This window comes from Argopecten irradians, chromosome 5 (genome assembly GCF_041381155.1).
Source record: "Argopecten irradians isolate NY chromosome 5, Ai_NY, whole genome shotgun sequence".
Taxonomy (NCBI): domain Eukaryota; kingdom Metazoa; phylum Mollusca; class Bivalvia; order Pectinida; family Pectinidae; genus Argopecten; species Argopecten irradians.
Genome location: NC_091138.1, coordinates 46,698,422 through 46,715,160, shown reverse-complemented (window position 1 = coordinate 46,715,160; position 16,739 = coordinate 46,698,422). Strand labels below are relative to the sequence as shown.

The window sequence follows — 16,739 nt, the reverse complement described above, 5'->3', positions numbered from 1 at the left end:
CATTTGAGAAAAAAATAGAAAGACAGCAACTAAATACAATGTGCTATCAATGATTTTAGCTTCAAATGTCTAAAAACATCAGAGTAACTAACAGCTGTACAATCACTATCAGTAACTAGCAACTGTAAAATCACTATCAGTAACTAGCAACTGTAAAATCACTATCAGTAACTAGCAGCTGTGTAATCACTATCAGTAACTAGCAGCTGTGTAATCACTATCAGTAACTAAGCAGCTGTACAATCACTATCAGTAACTAGCAGCTGTACAATCACTATCAGTAACTAGCAGCTGTACAATCACTATCAGTAACTAGCAGCTGTAACATATCACAATAATCAGTATCAGTAACTAGCAGTTGTACAATCACTATCAGTAACTAGCAGTTGTACAATCACTATCAGTAACTAGCAGTTGTACAATCACTAACAGTAACTAGCAGCTGTACAATCACTATCAGTAACTAGCAGCTGTACAATCACTAACAGTAACTAGCAGCTGTGTAATCACTATCAGTAACTAGCAGTTGTACAATCACTATCAGTAACTAGCAGTTGTACAATCACTATCAGTAACTAGCAGTTGTACAATCACTATCAGTAACTAGCAGCTGTACAATCACTAACAGTAACTAGCAGCTGTACAATCACTATCAGTAACTAGCAGCTGTAAAATCACTATCAGTAACTAGCAGTTGTAAAATCACTAACAGTAACTAGCAGCTGTACAATCACTATCAGTAACTAGCAGTTGTACAATCACTAACAGTAACTAGCAGCTGTGTAATCACTATCAGTAACTAGCAGCTGTGTAATCAGTATCAGTAACTATCAGCTGTGCAATCACTAACAGTAACTAGCAGCTGTGTAATCACTAACAGTAACTAGCAGTTGTACAATCACACTCAGTAACTAGCAGTTGTACAATCACTATCAGTAACTAGCAGCTGTGTAATCACTAACAGTAACTAGCAGCTGTGTAATCAGTATCAGTAATTAGCAGTTGTACAATCACTATCAGTAACTAGCAGCTGTGTAATCACTATCAGTAACTAGCAGCTGTGCAATCACTAACAGTAACTAGCAGCTGTGTAATCACTAACAGTAACTAGCAGCTGTGCAATCACTAACAGTAACTAGCAGCTGTGTAATCACTAACAGTAACTAGCAGTTATACAATCACTAACAGTAACTAGCAGTTATATAATTAATTACCTATTATGTAAAAAAATATCCAGGTCTTACCAAAATTATTACATAAAGAACATTTTTATTGCGTATAATTCAACACGTAATTGATTTTTCAGAAAAAAATAACTGTAATGCTTGTATTTTATTCTTAGATTTTAATACGATTGCATGGGAATTCATGTTCCTAGATCTCTTTGATTAATCCAAAAACGCAATATACTAGGGCCAATGGAGAACCTACCTATGAAATTTGAGAGAGATAGATACCTTTATTCTTTCATACCTACAAGTGTAATACTGGCTGGTCCTGGGCAATACACTCATGTCTCCTGAGGCTGTATTACATGGCTACCCATGCAATAAAGCCTCGTGACGTCACTGCGTCAACAAAATCTCACAAATATGTCAACAAAATCTCACAAATATGACTGGTTTTACTATAAATGATGCAAACAACGGAATTTGTTATGAAAACATCACGTAATTTTTCATGTATGGAAAATTGACATCCAGTCGTCGATTTCTTCAAATTTTTTTCAAAAAGGCGGGATATTATAGCTGTAAAATTGCAATAAAACATTGATTTATGAAAGAAAAATACTCTTTCATAAGTGGATATGAATGATACAGATATTCTACCCTCGGGATCACAAAATGTTGTAAAACCCTCGGCAAGCCTTTGATTTTACTACATTTTGTGACTCTCGGGTAGAATATCCCTATCCTTCATATCCACATATGAAAAAGTCTTATAACATTTTCTAAGAAACAGGTGTAACAAGCATTGTTAACGGGGACAATGAATATCTCACCTTCATATAATGATGAACTAATAAAACAGACAAAGTTAAATGACATGTAAGCTTTTATTGTTCAAAGATGTTTACAAACTGATTGTAATGGAAGATAAGTTTGTCTCTGACCAATCATAAGCTTCATAATTACTCTTATACAAACCAATCAATGGCAAGATATCATACTAATACTCCGTAATCACGAGGAATCTAAATATTACAGCCTTCAAATGTAGAAATGGCACTGGATAAAATGTGTAAATGGCTTAAGACTTATTAATTCTACGGTTCAAAACAAAAACAATTTATTCTATACCTAGTCCAAATTTCCCCTGATCCTGCTACCACAACTTGGACATCCTGACATTTATCTAGTGCCAATAAAGAATATCAAAGTTTTGGTGTAGGGTCCAGAGAAAAATGTAGCTATTTCTGAACATTTTACAAAGAAAATATTATGGATTTTTAAAGTTTTTTTTGTCAGCACTAACAACAATCATTATCTTGATGGGTCATTTTATGATGGAATAACATGATTTGATTTTATAGCTACAAAACTAATCAAAGCACAAATCTGGGTATACTCAGTTACTTAGCATTTATATTTGCAAAATTCTGACTTCTAAACTAAATACACCCACTTTGTACAGGTAAATTTGATTCTTTAATAATCAATCATATATATTAAATATGCATAATTCTGAACAAAAATAAAAAACGATCGAAAAGCTCAAAGAGCATAGCCTTGGGGTAAAGTGATCAAATATGAATCTTATCACATTAGTACATATATTTATATACATCTGAACATTTATATGCATTAAGTAAAACATGGTTTTATATATTATTGTACTTATAGCGATATATAGCACTTCTGTCCGATACATACTTATCATATACACTCAGACAACACATATTCATTACCTTCAATGTTACTTTATCAAATTATATTATTGAGTTTGATCTATTCTCAATAAAATATGAATAATAATAATAAAAACAAAAGCATACACACTGACATATCAGTACTTCATAAAGAGTGCTGTTCATTAATTGATATTGATGGTATCTTGATATTTTAATATATTAATCTTTATAATAAAATTACTATTGTCATAAATTGAAAAAAAATACACTGTACGTAGTTTAGAACCATGATGTGGTGTAGTCATGATGTGTTGTAGCCATTGTTAGCAGAGTTGACATGAAGATATTGTTTACCAATAATAATAAAATACTTGGTTGGTAATGTTAAAAGGTCACACAAGATAAATATCAGATATCACAATCCATCCTCGATACTCCAGGGGCTCCGATCACTTACGATCTCTACACCCCTGGACTATCTCATCGTAAAACTGGAGGCAACGTAAAACTGGAGGCAACAGAACAGAACAGGTAATTTAGTCCTTTGATGTACATCAAAAGAGCCGTATAACGGTACACTGTGGTTGACTATGTGGCTTTGAAGTTGGGAGTCGCTCTCTCTGTAGTCTTCAAAGGAAATCTTTGCTGGTCTGTGATTGGTCAAATATTTTCAGCTGAGCTGCCTTCAATTTCACTATGAGATAGTCCAGGGGTGTAGAGATCGTAAGTGATCGGAACCCCTGGAGTATAGAGGATGATCACAATATATCAAGCACCATTCTCCTCTTACAGTATCAGCCACTGACATACAAATTCTCATACATGGATTCAAAACAATAAAATTTTACTTACAGTATCAGTCTCTGACATACAAGTTCTCATACATGGATTCAAAACAATAAAATTTTACTTACAGTATCAGTCTCTGACATACAAGTTCTCATACATGGATTCAAAACAATAAAATGTTACACGCCTTTCCTAGATATTGTATCAACAAATAGTTCTGTTTTACACTATCTAAACAGTTCTGAGAATCATATTAAACATACAGCATATACTAAAATCTTTTATAAGCATTTAAGATCATCTACAAAATAAATTTTTATAAAATACATCAACACAATATACAAATATTCAGGACAGCAACTTGATTCACAGGGACTTGGCACCAATTTTCAACCAACATATATACATGTATTATTTAGTAATATAGCATGCTACTAGTCGAAGATGGGTGATATCCATAACTCAAGATTCATAGACAAATTTGTCCGTGTGAATACCAGCCAGGTATAATCAAATTGATCACATTGACCCCTCACAGTCTCCTGGATGTTGTTCGGACAGCTCAACTATTTGTACAATTTTGAATCCCCACACAGTAAGGATGATACCACTCTTTAATTAAAAGCTGACCAGCAGTTATGAAGAAGAGCTCAGTTGTTGACTGACGGACAATAAAAATGGACAACAAGGGACAAATGATGCTGCAGTATCATATAAGCCCACCTTGCTCCTGAGGACAAGACAGAGCTAATAAAGGGTCAGAATGTCTTAAAATTTGACATTCAGTTTACATCGTTTGGATAATATCTGTGTCCCATATTTACAATCTGAAGCAATTTGTATCCAACAGACAATCAATTTGTTTATAACAATCCTGCGTTACCTGGAACATACTACTAATATTACTTCTTTGACCAGTATCTAGTACATTATATATTAAGAGTTGGTTTGAAATTTGTGCCAAGTCCCTGTGATTCAGAGACAAACAGAACAAGACCGAGGTAAATATTAAATATTTTACAACAAGAAATAATGACAATGCCACTATTCAGAACATGAATTTGACTATTTGATATTAGAGGTAATGTTTGCAATAGAAAAACAAGGAACAACATCATGATTTATATACATCATATAAAGACCAATATTGTATTATCAATCTGGGAAAAAGGTCTGTAAGAAAAGCTAAGATATACCAAATACAGCAAGTAATCTTGAGGTGTCAAAACATCATGTGTCACCAATACTCAAATATTTCTGAGTATGAATGTTGTTGATGTATATTACTCTGAAGAGAATCTATAAATGTATTCATTGTTGTGGTGACATACAGACAGGAAAAGACAAAAAAGGGACAATTGACAAAGTCATACTTATCTATGAAAGTAAATACATTGTACATTTTACAGTCAGTATCCTGTATGTGGACTAACTATATATCCTTGATCTCCAAGGGTTATGTTCACATACGCTCTCTTTGTTGATTCACATGCGTACTTTGTTGAATTAACATGCCCTCTTTGCTCTCTTTGTTGAATCACGTACGCTCTCTTTGTTGAATCACATACGCTCTCTTTGTTGAATCTCATACACTCTCTTTGTTGAATCACATACACTCTCTTTGTTGAATCTCATACACTCTCTTTGTTGAATCACATACACTCTCTTTGTTGAATCACGTACGCTCTCTTTGTTGAATCTCATACACTCTCTTTGTTGAATCTCATACACTCTCTTTGTTGAATCACATACACTCTCTTTGTTGAATCACATACACTCTCTTTGTTGAATCACATACACTCTCTTTGTTGAATCACATACACTCTCTTTGTTGAATCACATACACTCTCTTTGTTGAATCACATACACTCTCTTTGTTGAATCACATACACTCTCTTTGTTGAATCACATACACTCTCTTTGTTGATACTCTCTCTTTGTTGAATCACATACAGTCTCTTTGTTGAATCTCATACACTCTCTTTGTTGAATCACATACACTCTCTTTGTTGAATCACATACACTCTCTTTGTTGAATCACATACACTCTCTTTGTTGAATCTCATACACTCTCTTTGTTGAATCACATACACTCTCTTTGTTGAATCTCATACACTCTCTTTGTTGAATCACATACACTCTCTTTGTTGAATCACATACACTCTCTTTGTTGAATCACATACACTCTCTTTGTTGAATCACATACACTCTCTTTGTTGAATCACATACACTGAATCACATACACTCTCTTTGTTGAATCACATACACTCTCTTTGTTGAATCACATACACTCTCTTTGTTGAATCACATACACTCTCTTTGTTGAATCTCATACACTCTCTTTGTTGAATCACATACACTCTCTTTGTTGAATCACATACACTCTCTTTGTTGAATCACATACACTCTCTTTGTTGAATCACATACACTCTCTTTGTTGAATCACATACACTCTCTTTGTTGAATCACATACACTCTCTTTGTTGAATCTCATATGCTCTCTTTGTTGAATCAAATACATTTTTTTTACGTCCTCTTTGTTGAATCACATACGCTTTCAATGTTGAGCATGTATGTGATCGTAACCCCTGCAGTTTACGAATGTGTACTTATATGTAGCTCCATACCTTTCACAGTGACTGTATAATTACATTTACATGAATACAAGTACATGTATACTGTACATTAGTATGAAATTGGAGTAAACTATCGCTATGTAGAAAATCCATATCAATATTAAAATACAATATATCGATACAAAAGGTTGAATTTCTTTCTCTTTTAACCTACATCATACCAGACATTGCATGAATGGAAATGATTTTGTCACCAGTATTTTGTGATTCTGTCATTATATCACAGTTGTGCTGTTTTTAAGGACTTTGTCAGAAAAAAAAAAAAAAAAATCCTTCAAAAAATTTCCACATTGCAATTATCAAAATAACCATGTCCATTTTTATTGCTAAAAACATGCCACATGCAGTGTTAAGGAAGATCTAATATGAAATACAGAATACCCAAATTATTGAAATAGTTACACAGCAGTATATTAAGTTTTTGAACCTTAAAAGATGAAAAAAAAGTAAATACATCGAGTTTTGAATTCTAAAGTCATTGGTGCACTTTCATCATCATGTGGCTAAAAAAAGGGTGGGCAAACCATCCCATCCCTGCAAGGAATACCAAAATTAGCATCATAACCTATGCTGGGATAAATAATGGAAAGGTGTGTTAGCAGGTAAAAAGTTCATTAAAATTTTGATTGTATTCTACAGCAGTTTACACATATTAAATTGATTAGATATATATACACCAGATCATGTTTTCTCTGAAGTAAAGACGATTTTAACTGGCCATATGAACACTCTCTCAAAGAAAAATAATATTACTAGAAATAAGGAATTTGAGTTAATGGCACACATATGGCCCCAACCATGTACATGTACAGTACTTTTCCAGTCAGACCCAACCATGTACATGTACAGTACTTTTCCAGTCAGACCCAACCATGTACATGTACAGTACTTTTCCAGTCAGACCCAACCATGTACATGTACAGTACATTTCCAGTCAGACCCAACCATGTACATGTACAGTACATTTCCAGTCAGCCCCAACCATGTACATGTACAGTACTTTTCCAGTCGGCCCTAACCATGGACACACAAATACATGTAGTTATAAATTTCTACAATTATAGCCAAGAAGTCTCAGCTTAATTTAAAGTACATGCTAAAGCAATGAATCAGAAACAGAAATTCTTTAATGCACAAATACAAGTGACATTGTCAATCATAAAATGTAATGGGTTGTTCAAAGATGATCACTATGAAAATTTATCAAGGAGTTTTCCAGTTGATTTCATTGACAGCTACATGCCGGCAAATAACATTACAATATTACAAAGTCACTGGTATCAGCACAAAGTCTCACAATTTGTCATTATCAATAAAAATAAGCAACATAAAAATTCTTCTATAAAATATGAAATACCTGGATAGTTTACTTCATACCTTCGATTTTAGATCTTATCTTCCAATTTATTTATATTACATTTTCTACAAACAAAAAAAATATGAAAATCTACATATTTAAACTGTCTGAAATAAATATTTACTGTAACTAAATGTACCAAGGCCAAACTTACTGAACTAAATGGGAGCTAATTACATTTGGTCCTATTAAGCACCCCTTCATTTTTCAATTTTTTAACCGCCCTGGCCGTTTATTGGGTCAAATACAGTAATAGAACTTCACTTCGTACAAAAGTCTTACCCATTGGACCGATACTAACTGGCCAGAAATAACATACACTGTATACATACTACAACATCACAATTCATAAAACATAGAATATTTATATACAAAGCAATATGAAATATCAATATGGATATATAACCTGTGATCAAATTTCACAAATAATACTAAATCCTGTTCATGAGGAATACGATTCCATTCAGCATTATTTGTAGATTTTTCTTATTAACTCCAGTTTAGGTTTGATAGTTACCAGGTATAAAACTCTTTGTTACACGTCTCTCTTCAAAAGAACATACATTCGTTGATGAATATGAGTAAAATTTTAATGTGAACTGCTGTTCTATGCTGTGTCACATTTCTTGTCCAGGAGTAAGATTGCTGTATTTTGACGACCTTCACCTAACACACATCTGTAAGACATGTAAAGTTTACACCAAGGTCGTGAGTATAGGAAAGTTATAGTTGTACAACACATTCCTACTTTAACACGCGACACCTCTGGAGACATGTCATTATTGCTTGATAGGGGTGATACACAAATATTTGTGCCTTCTGAGGATCTGATTTATTGGTTTATTAACTGTACGTCCATATGGTATCCGAATTACCAGGATACCGGATAGGAGCTAACACACCAACTGTAACGGTAGTATGTCAACCTACTTAAGCACTAATACAACTTACAACCAGGAAAATATATGTTGAATTAATTCAGAGCTGAAACACTTAAGATATTCAGCAGATGCAAGTTTCAATGCATCCATCTTGACTTGGATAATGACAGGAGTTTGTCGAGTTTTGATTCTCAGCTTAGCTCCATCTCCCAGCCCATATAGCACAGAGTGCTATTCAAGTAATGACGAGTCAGGCACATTTCCCTAGATAATACAGGGGTGCTTGTGACATCATCTGTATGGCTAGTTTTGATTGGAAGATTTCCTCTAGGAGACTACCACTCGGTTCTAGCTGTCTGATTTTGTGGATTTGTGGAGCTGTTCGTTCAGTCTACCCAGAGTCTTTTTAACACGGAGAGCTGTGAGCCTGGCTGCTGCGTTGTGTGCCCAGCATTCCTGCATCACTCGGGCCATTGTCCGTAGGTACTGGAAATTAACCAATTCCTTGTCATTACTTTTTTTTCTCACAATTTAATTAGACATATTCTTGATATATGTGTAATCAGTAATTTTTGTTGAATATTTTTTGCAGAAGAGTCCAGAACAATAGTTCAAATTTTGATAAAATATATCAAATATCAAGTGCCTTCTTAAATAATGAAAACATAAGTCTAGGACTCAAACTTCTGAATGTAAAAATCCTGGCAATCCCCATGATTCCCTGAATTTATGCTTTCAAATTAACGCCTTGAACTAGAAATAAAGATTATAGGTAACACATTCAAGATGACCTACCTCATCAGAGGACCATCTGTTTGGAATAGCGGGTCGGATTTTTTCTACACACACAATTTTTCTCATCTCATCAAAGCTGGGATCGTTGAGAACACAGTCGTAGTAGGGGACCTGGTGTTCCTCTACAATTCCTGTAACCATCAAATGTTACATAAATATTATTATCTGTCTTAACCACAGGTGTGGTACTGTACAAAACTGTTGTGAGAAATCATTAATTCATCTACATGATATTTATCATTATGTTAGCATATTAAGAATGTTAATATATAAAGAACTATGTATGGTATGTGCCCTTTTAGGCCCACAAATCCATTGATTATTTGTTAAATGTTTTCAAATTCAATAATTTAATCACTGAAAAAAAAACACCTTTAAAAAGGACTAGGTATGGGATGGGTCTTTTGTGGCCCCCAAATACGCTTTTTTTCAAAGTCTGTTATTTTAAGATGTGGATCTTGCATTTTAAATATTAACTACATACATCATACATGTACCTGACATATTTGATAGTGCTATAAGGTAATATAGCAGTTATAGTTGCCATGCCAACCATTTTTGTTATACATAAGTTATGCAAAATGTGAAAATTATATCAAAATTGGCCTATTTTCATGCAGTTTTTCATTTTGTTAACATAGAGCGCATTTTAGAACAAACTTTATATTTCTCAAAATAATGTATTCTTCGTGTCTGCGCATTCCCTTAAAATATAAAGTTTGTTCTAGGTTGTGCTCTATTGCTTTTAAAAGAAAAACTGTCAAAAAATATGCCAAAATTGACCAAATTTTCAAATTTGCATAATTTATGCAAAGTTACCATGGTTATATAGCAAAAACATACTTTCTGTCAACAAAAATATCATTAGGTTTTTATCAGGGGCGTATTAAATATTTCAAACGCAGCAGCTTAATTTCTAAATACTTAATTTGAAATTTGGTAGATTTAGGGGCCAAAAAGAGCCATAACCATATCTAGTCCTTTGAAGAATTTGGGGGTCCAAAAGGGCACAAAACATATATAGCTAATTACATTACAAATTTGTCTTCATACTGTATATTATACATTATATTGGATCTTTGTCCTCAAATTCATTCACACCTAAAATTTCATAATGGACTGGCTTAGTCTTTGATTTAGACGAGTCTAAATGTGTCTTCAGGGGTGAATGAGTTGAACATGTTTGATCGTGTAAATAAAATAAATAATTAATGTATGTCTATTACCATTAGATACACAGCGTCTAGCGATTTCCCACAGAACCAGACCAAATGAGTACATGTCTGCTTGTCTATAGCAGTCGAAGTGTGATTTGTTCATAGTCTCGTCCAGGACCTCAGGGGCCATGTAACGTTTGGTACCGGACCGCGAGTTGTGGGCAACATCTACTTCATTTGTCTCGCTGAAACACAGGGCACAGACAGCTCAACAACGGAACAAGAAAGATAACTCTTACTTACATAGAATTTAAATTTCTGTTTTTTTTTTTATTTACATGTTATCGAAATTCAAAATAATGTTTTCATGACTTGACAAAAGTTAATGCATCGGAATTTATTAAAGAAGAAAAATGTATTTTCACAGAATAAAATTGCGACCTTCTATTTCTAATTGGTAACAAATCTGTAATTTTGAAAACTAGGCTTTTCAAACATTTCTCAAAACTTCATCTGTAATTTTGTTTTAATTTACCTGATATATCTAACGGCTAGCCCCAAATCAGCTATACAACAGCTGCCGTCCTTCTTCACTAAAATGTTTTTACTTTTGATGTCTCTGTGTGCCATAGCAGCTTTCCCTGTAAAGCAGTACATACAATCAGCGATAAAAAAACACCCAAAATTGTATACTGGTTGAAATTCATGTTACATTGAAAACCTTATTTTTCACATAAATGTATACATAAAATGTCTCTAAGGAACCTATCTATACTTTGTTATGGTGTCTTAAAGTTATATTATTCACGAACAATCATATTTGAATACCCATTTACCTAACAAATATTCATTGTCATCTTCTTAGGATCCAATTTTTACCAATAAGCATGACTGACTTTTTACCTTTTGTACCGAACACCTCTGTATGTAAATGAGCCAGTCCACACGAGGCCGTGTGGGCCAGTTTTAACATGTCGTCCTGGTCCAGAATGTGGATCTTTAGGTAGTCGTACAGGGCGCCGTGAGCATGGTAGTCGGTGATGAGAAACAGTTGGGTCCAAGATCCTGTCCCCTTAATATCAGCCGCAATAAAACCTGAAATATTACAGGATGAGGGATTGCTAGATACGGAATAATGCAAATAAGGTAATCTTACAAAGGCCTGAAAAACTAACTATTCATTTGTTTGTCCTTACATGATATCAGTATCATATACATGTATTTGTAGATAATTAAGACTATCTTACAATGGTTTCAGAAACTAACTATTAATTTGTTTGCCCTTATATGATATCAGTAATCTGAATATTTCTGGCACCAGAAACTAACAATTAATTTGTTTGCCCTTACATGATGTCAGTAATCTGAATATTTCTGGCACCAGAAACTAACGATTAATTTGTTTGATCTTACTTAATATCAGTATGATAAATCTGAATATTTCTGTCCTCAGAAACTAACTGTTAATTTGTTTGTCTTTACAAAATATCAGTATGATAAATCTGAATATTTCTGGCCTGAGAAACTAGGAATAAATTTTTTGACCTTACATGATGTGAGTTACTGAATATTTCTGGCACCAGAAACGAACTATTAATTTGTTTTACCTAACATGATATCATTATGATAAATCTGAATATTTCTGACATGTACTTACTATTGAATTAATGCTGAGTTTACAGAAACCTTTTAGGAAAACACTGTGTATTAATTTGCTAATTTTTTGTTGAATTGGTTGAAATTACCCTATTATAGTGCTGTGGCACAAATAACAGGTTTTTAACATTGACAATAATTTATTGTTTGATACTTTACCCAGAATGTTGTCGTGACGTAACAGCACTGTCTGGTACAGTTCGGTCTCTCGGAACCAGCTAGCCTCCTCCGTCGTAAAGAAGATCTTTACTGCCACGTTTTCCTCTCTCCATTTGCCCTTCCATACCTCACCATACCTTCCTTTACCTATGCTTTTACTCAGAGCTATCTGTCTCGCAATCGTTCTCTGGATCTATAAATAGATATTATATATAATTTCTTATCACTATACATGTATATGGATTTTACATTTTACCTAAGAATCATGCAAAATACTGAAAGAGTACTAAGAATCATGCAAAATACTGAAAGAGTGACTTATGATATCAGTCTCTGAGTTGTGTCAATTCATTTTGATAAAGGCATAAAATTATTGAAGCTAAAAGAATTAATATAGCTGACAGAAGATAATAAAGAATAAGGCATGATGGCTTAAGGTTGACCCGATTCAGATGGCCTAATAAAAGTCCCAAAGAGAGGACATGAGTTAGAAGTTGTTCCTACCAGGAAAGGTAGTCCTGATCCACTGCCTGATGTGTGCTCATCTATAAGTCCACGTAAAGAATCGCCGTGAGCCATGAACGATTCACTCTGGTCTCGCTCATCCTTAAGGAAAGGCTCTGGATATTCATCCCGTCGTCGATGTCTAAAACAAAGATCGTTTTTGTTAACTTCATGTACATACATAGAATTTGTAAACAAATAATGGGATTAATTCACGTACCACTTGATATCAGATAACATTTTTGTGGAACTAGCATCTCTAGTTGTGATGAGTGTAACTATTTGTAAACTTCCTGCTGAAATGACATTAGTAAGGGATATCATTGTTTAATGTCATTCCATCACCAAAAGAAACAATAGTCCCCCACAAACGTTTTCCGGTATCATATGGTACATGAATGATTCCCATTATCCATACCAAAACTAACACCTACAATTCTATATGAAGACAGAAATCCATGTCACTTGATGCAGATAACAGCATATCACAAACTTTAACCAAAACTTTATCCTGGTGCTTTCAGTCCATTAGGCCCTTAACCTTTTCCAGGGTGATTCCATAACCCCCTGTCTTTAAAGGTGAGCTAAAAAGATTTATTTTTATCTGTTCCCTTTCCATTCACTTTACATCATGAAATGTGACAATTTTGATCATGAAACCTTTCACTTTTCATTATAAAACCAGCCACTTTTATCTAAAAATATGTCAATTTCCATCATGAAACCTGTCATATTTCATTATGAAACTTAGCAATCCTGACAATTTTCATCGTGAAACCTGTCATAAATGTAACATATTATTTTTCCTGTCATTTTTCATTATACTTCCTGCAGTTTTTCATTTCATTTCCTGTCATTTTTCATTATATTTCCCCCCAGTTTTCATTATATTTCCTGTCATGTTTCCTCCTGAATGCTACACTGACCTGATGTACAGTGTTGTGATGGTGATGATAAAGATAATGAGACAGACAGATACGGAGATCAGCAGAGCCAGATGGGTGATATCTGTTCCCTTCATATTAACACCTTCCTCTGCAAGAAAAACACACACATGTAAAATAAAAGTGTTGAAAATTTCCCTCATATTTGATTTTTATGCTATGAGAACAAAAAGATGTTTATGTTTTTAACCAATCAAATCAATTTTAATGATAAGAACGAACCTCTGGGGACCAATGAAATTGCTTCATTATTTTGGGATCTCAAAAACCCTCATATTGGTTTGGTTTAATCAGTTTAACGTCCTATTAACAGACATGGTCATTTAAGGATGTGCCAGGTTTAGATGCATGGAGGAGTAAAGCCGGAGTAGCTGAGGAAAACTCTGCAACAAGCGGTCAGTATCTGGCAACTTCCCTACAAGGGATTCAAACTCACAACCCAGAGGTGAAGGACTTATGGTAATATGTTGGCACATCTTATAACCACTAGGCCACAACAGGCCCCATCAGTATAGATAAATACAAGCTATCTATATTTAGCTAAAACCAACCTTCAGGAAGTACATTTTCCATGTAGGTAATATTCAGATCAAGGTTACACAAGTCGTGGGAGTCGCAGCATTCCACCACCTTGGGTACCTCATGTGGCACCAGGTTCCCTTTACACTGAAATAGAGTAAAATAAACAAGTGGCAATAGTATAAATCTATAAGTGTAAACATAGGCTTGATAAATAAATTTATGATATCGACTATGCTATTTATTATCTGGCTATGTATTATCTGTTTCCATTTATCGATGAAAACGTTTGAGTGGGGTACTTTACTTTACAAATTTACAGGACTTATACATATAATGTATGTAGCTAGTGGAATATTGACTTTTAGGTTTCCTGTGGAATCCAAACTTTAGAACCCAAGGCCTCTATATGATTTTGTTATCTCCCAGTACAAAATCATTTAGAGGTCTTGGGTTCTCAGATTTTGTTGAGTTCCACAGGCAATGGATAATCATTAATTTATGATGTTGTATTATTGCAATTGTTGAATAAAATTAAAATCTGTGCTGTTTCATCTTATGTGTCCAATATAAAAAAATCAATAATTAAATATCTTACTTGGTCCATTGTAACTTTATCTGGAGGAAGACAGCCATATGTCATAATTTCATATTTTTCTCCGTTCTCTTCTGACACTCTCAGCGAGACAAAACATTTAGTATTTGGTTTGGCTAAACATGTGCCATTGACAGCTTTGTCTTCACAATGGTCGCAGAAACATCTCAATCCATCACCTGGAAATACAAACATATATTAACAAGCATGATTTCTGAGATTAGGGAGATTTTAATTGTCTAATGCACAGGGACCTGGCACAAACTTTTCTCATGTATTACAGTAATTCTGATGGTATGATTTCATTAACCCAGTCTGCAGGTTTGTAAGAATTGACCGATTGTCATGATCAGCTGTCAATCACACCGCATATGACTTTTACATTTTGTATTGTGTATGTTACGGTGTTTGCTCCGACATTGAATGAGAACATGTGCATGTGCGAACACAAGTTAAGGGTAATTTAATTTTTCTAACTAAGAAAGATAATCATTGATACGGAAATGGGAGACAACTGATGGTTTTCTTACACTGTATGTTCTGATCATGAGTCTACAATGTGCATTGCAAAATTTACACCAAAATCATATTTCAAAGTGTCTTATGTAAACAATACATCAAATCAAACAAAAGATTTAAAATTTACAACTGATTCATAGGTTTTTTTCTGAAAATGCTGTACATTTACATATATTCAAATGTTTGGTGGTTTTTTTTTTTTTTAATATTTGGTTTATTTCAATGCACGTTGTATATTTAAAAGTGGCACATGGCAAAGATAAACAAATACTAATATTCTCTATATATAGACACATTGTACATATGTATGTTACACATGTTTACAGTTGTTCATGTTTGTAGGCTGTTACCGGATATCAACAGTCACGAGGGCAATACTTGTATATCCTTGTAGTCACACACTGTCAGATTTGTCACCAACCATGACATGTTGAAATCATTTTCACCCGTTTTGACAACAATTTAACATAACTGAAAACTAACCGTATGCATAATATTTAAACTCATAATCATTCGAAGACTATCTAATGTAATATTCTCTAGTCAAAGAGAAATTGAATTGCCATTATATGATTTTCAACATAACTGGTAGGTCACCAGGCCTATCGTAACAATGAATGCCAGAACAGCGTTATGTTTGTACAATCATACCAATATGAATATATATTAAAAGAGAAAAAATCAACAAACACGGATTTGATGTATTAGTTTGAATTCAACCGGTACTACCGTTATAAACATAACCAAAACATACAATTGGTTCCTTGTGTTTGTAACAAAGCACAGCCCGGTGTAGACACTAAGTCTACGGCCGAACTATGAGATAACTGATATATAACTTTTCAAACAAATTGTTTCTACCGTTTCATTAATGTATCCAGTTTTGATATATACTAAAACTTACAAAATTTTGGTACACATGTGGCTAGTAACACCAAACTCCAAACACCGTAAATAAACACTCGCCAGTGTAGACTGTCAGCCATGTTGATTTTTGGACGACCTTCACCTTGTCACCCGCTGTTCCGTTATCCTCCCCCACTTTTAATTTTAACCGCTCATGTAGGCCCCACTGCAGTCCGCGTGCGATTGAGCGCTCGATCATTTTAATTTTTCACGCCCGTGATCATGATTCCTTCATTGATTTCCGGATTTATAAGTGATGTGCTGCATCTTCTGCTTACTTGTTGAATTTTACAAAAAAATTGTAAACAGTAATGCAACAGTTACAATAATGGTATGTTCACTAAAGCATTGATGGCACTATTTTCAAGGACGTTATAAATTCTCGTTTTTTTTTTAAATTTCATCTTGGTATAATACAGAAAAAGGATCTGCCAATCAGAAAGTAGGATTTAGTATTAAATAAAAACTAAA

At 33.9% G+C, this 16,739-nt stretch overlaps 1 protein-coding gene across 1 annotated transcript; it reads right to left on the bottom strand.

Annotated features, from left to right (window-relative positions):
• Window positions 1-7,385: 7,385 nt before the first annotated feature.
• Window positions 7,386-16,389, bottom strand: LOC138324050 (bone morphogenetic protein receptor type-1B-like). The gene is made up of 11 exons (XM_069269056.1): window positions 16,267-16,389; window positions 14,847-15,022; window positions 14,281-14,395; window positions 13,712-13,820; window positions 12,786-12,927; window positions 12,282-12,474; window positions 11,370-11,561; window positions 11,002-11,107; window positions 10,536-10,711; window positions 9,310-9,440; window positions 7,386-9,000 (listed from the first exon to the last, which is right to left on the bottom strand). Exons 1-11 carry the CDS (start codon window positions 16,346-16,348, stop codon window positions 8,863-8,865), a joined length of 1,560 nt encoding a protein of 519 aa, XP_069125157.1. The 5' UTR covers window positions 16,349-16,389; the 3' UTR covers window positions 7,386-8,862.
• Window positions 16,390-16,739: the final 350 nt, after the last annotated feature.

Coding starts and splice junctions, on each gene's coding strand:
- LOC138324050 (XM_069269056.1), bottom strand. CDS start 16,348: ATGGCTGACAGTCTACACTGGCGAGTGTTTATTTACGGTGTTTGGAGT. Junction 15,023..16,266: donor CACATGTGTACCAAAATTTT/GTAAGTTTTAGT, acceptor TTGTATTTCCAG/GTGATGGATTGAGATGTTTC. Junction 14,396..14,846: donor ATAAAGTTACAATGGACCAA/GTAAGATATTTA, acceptor ACTCTATTTCAG/TGTAAAGGGAACCTGGTGCC.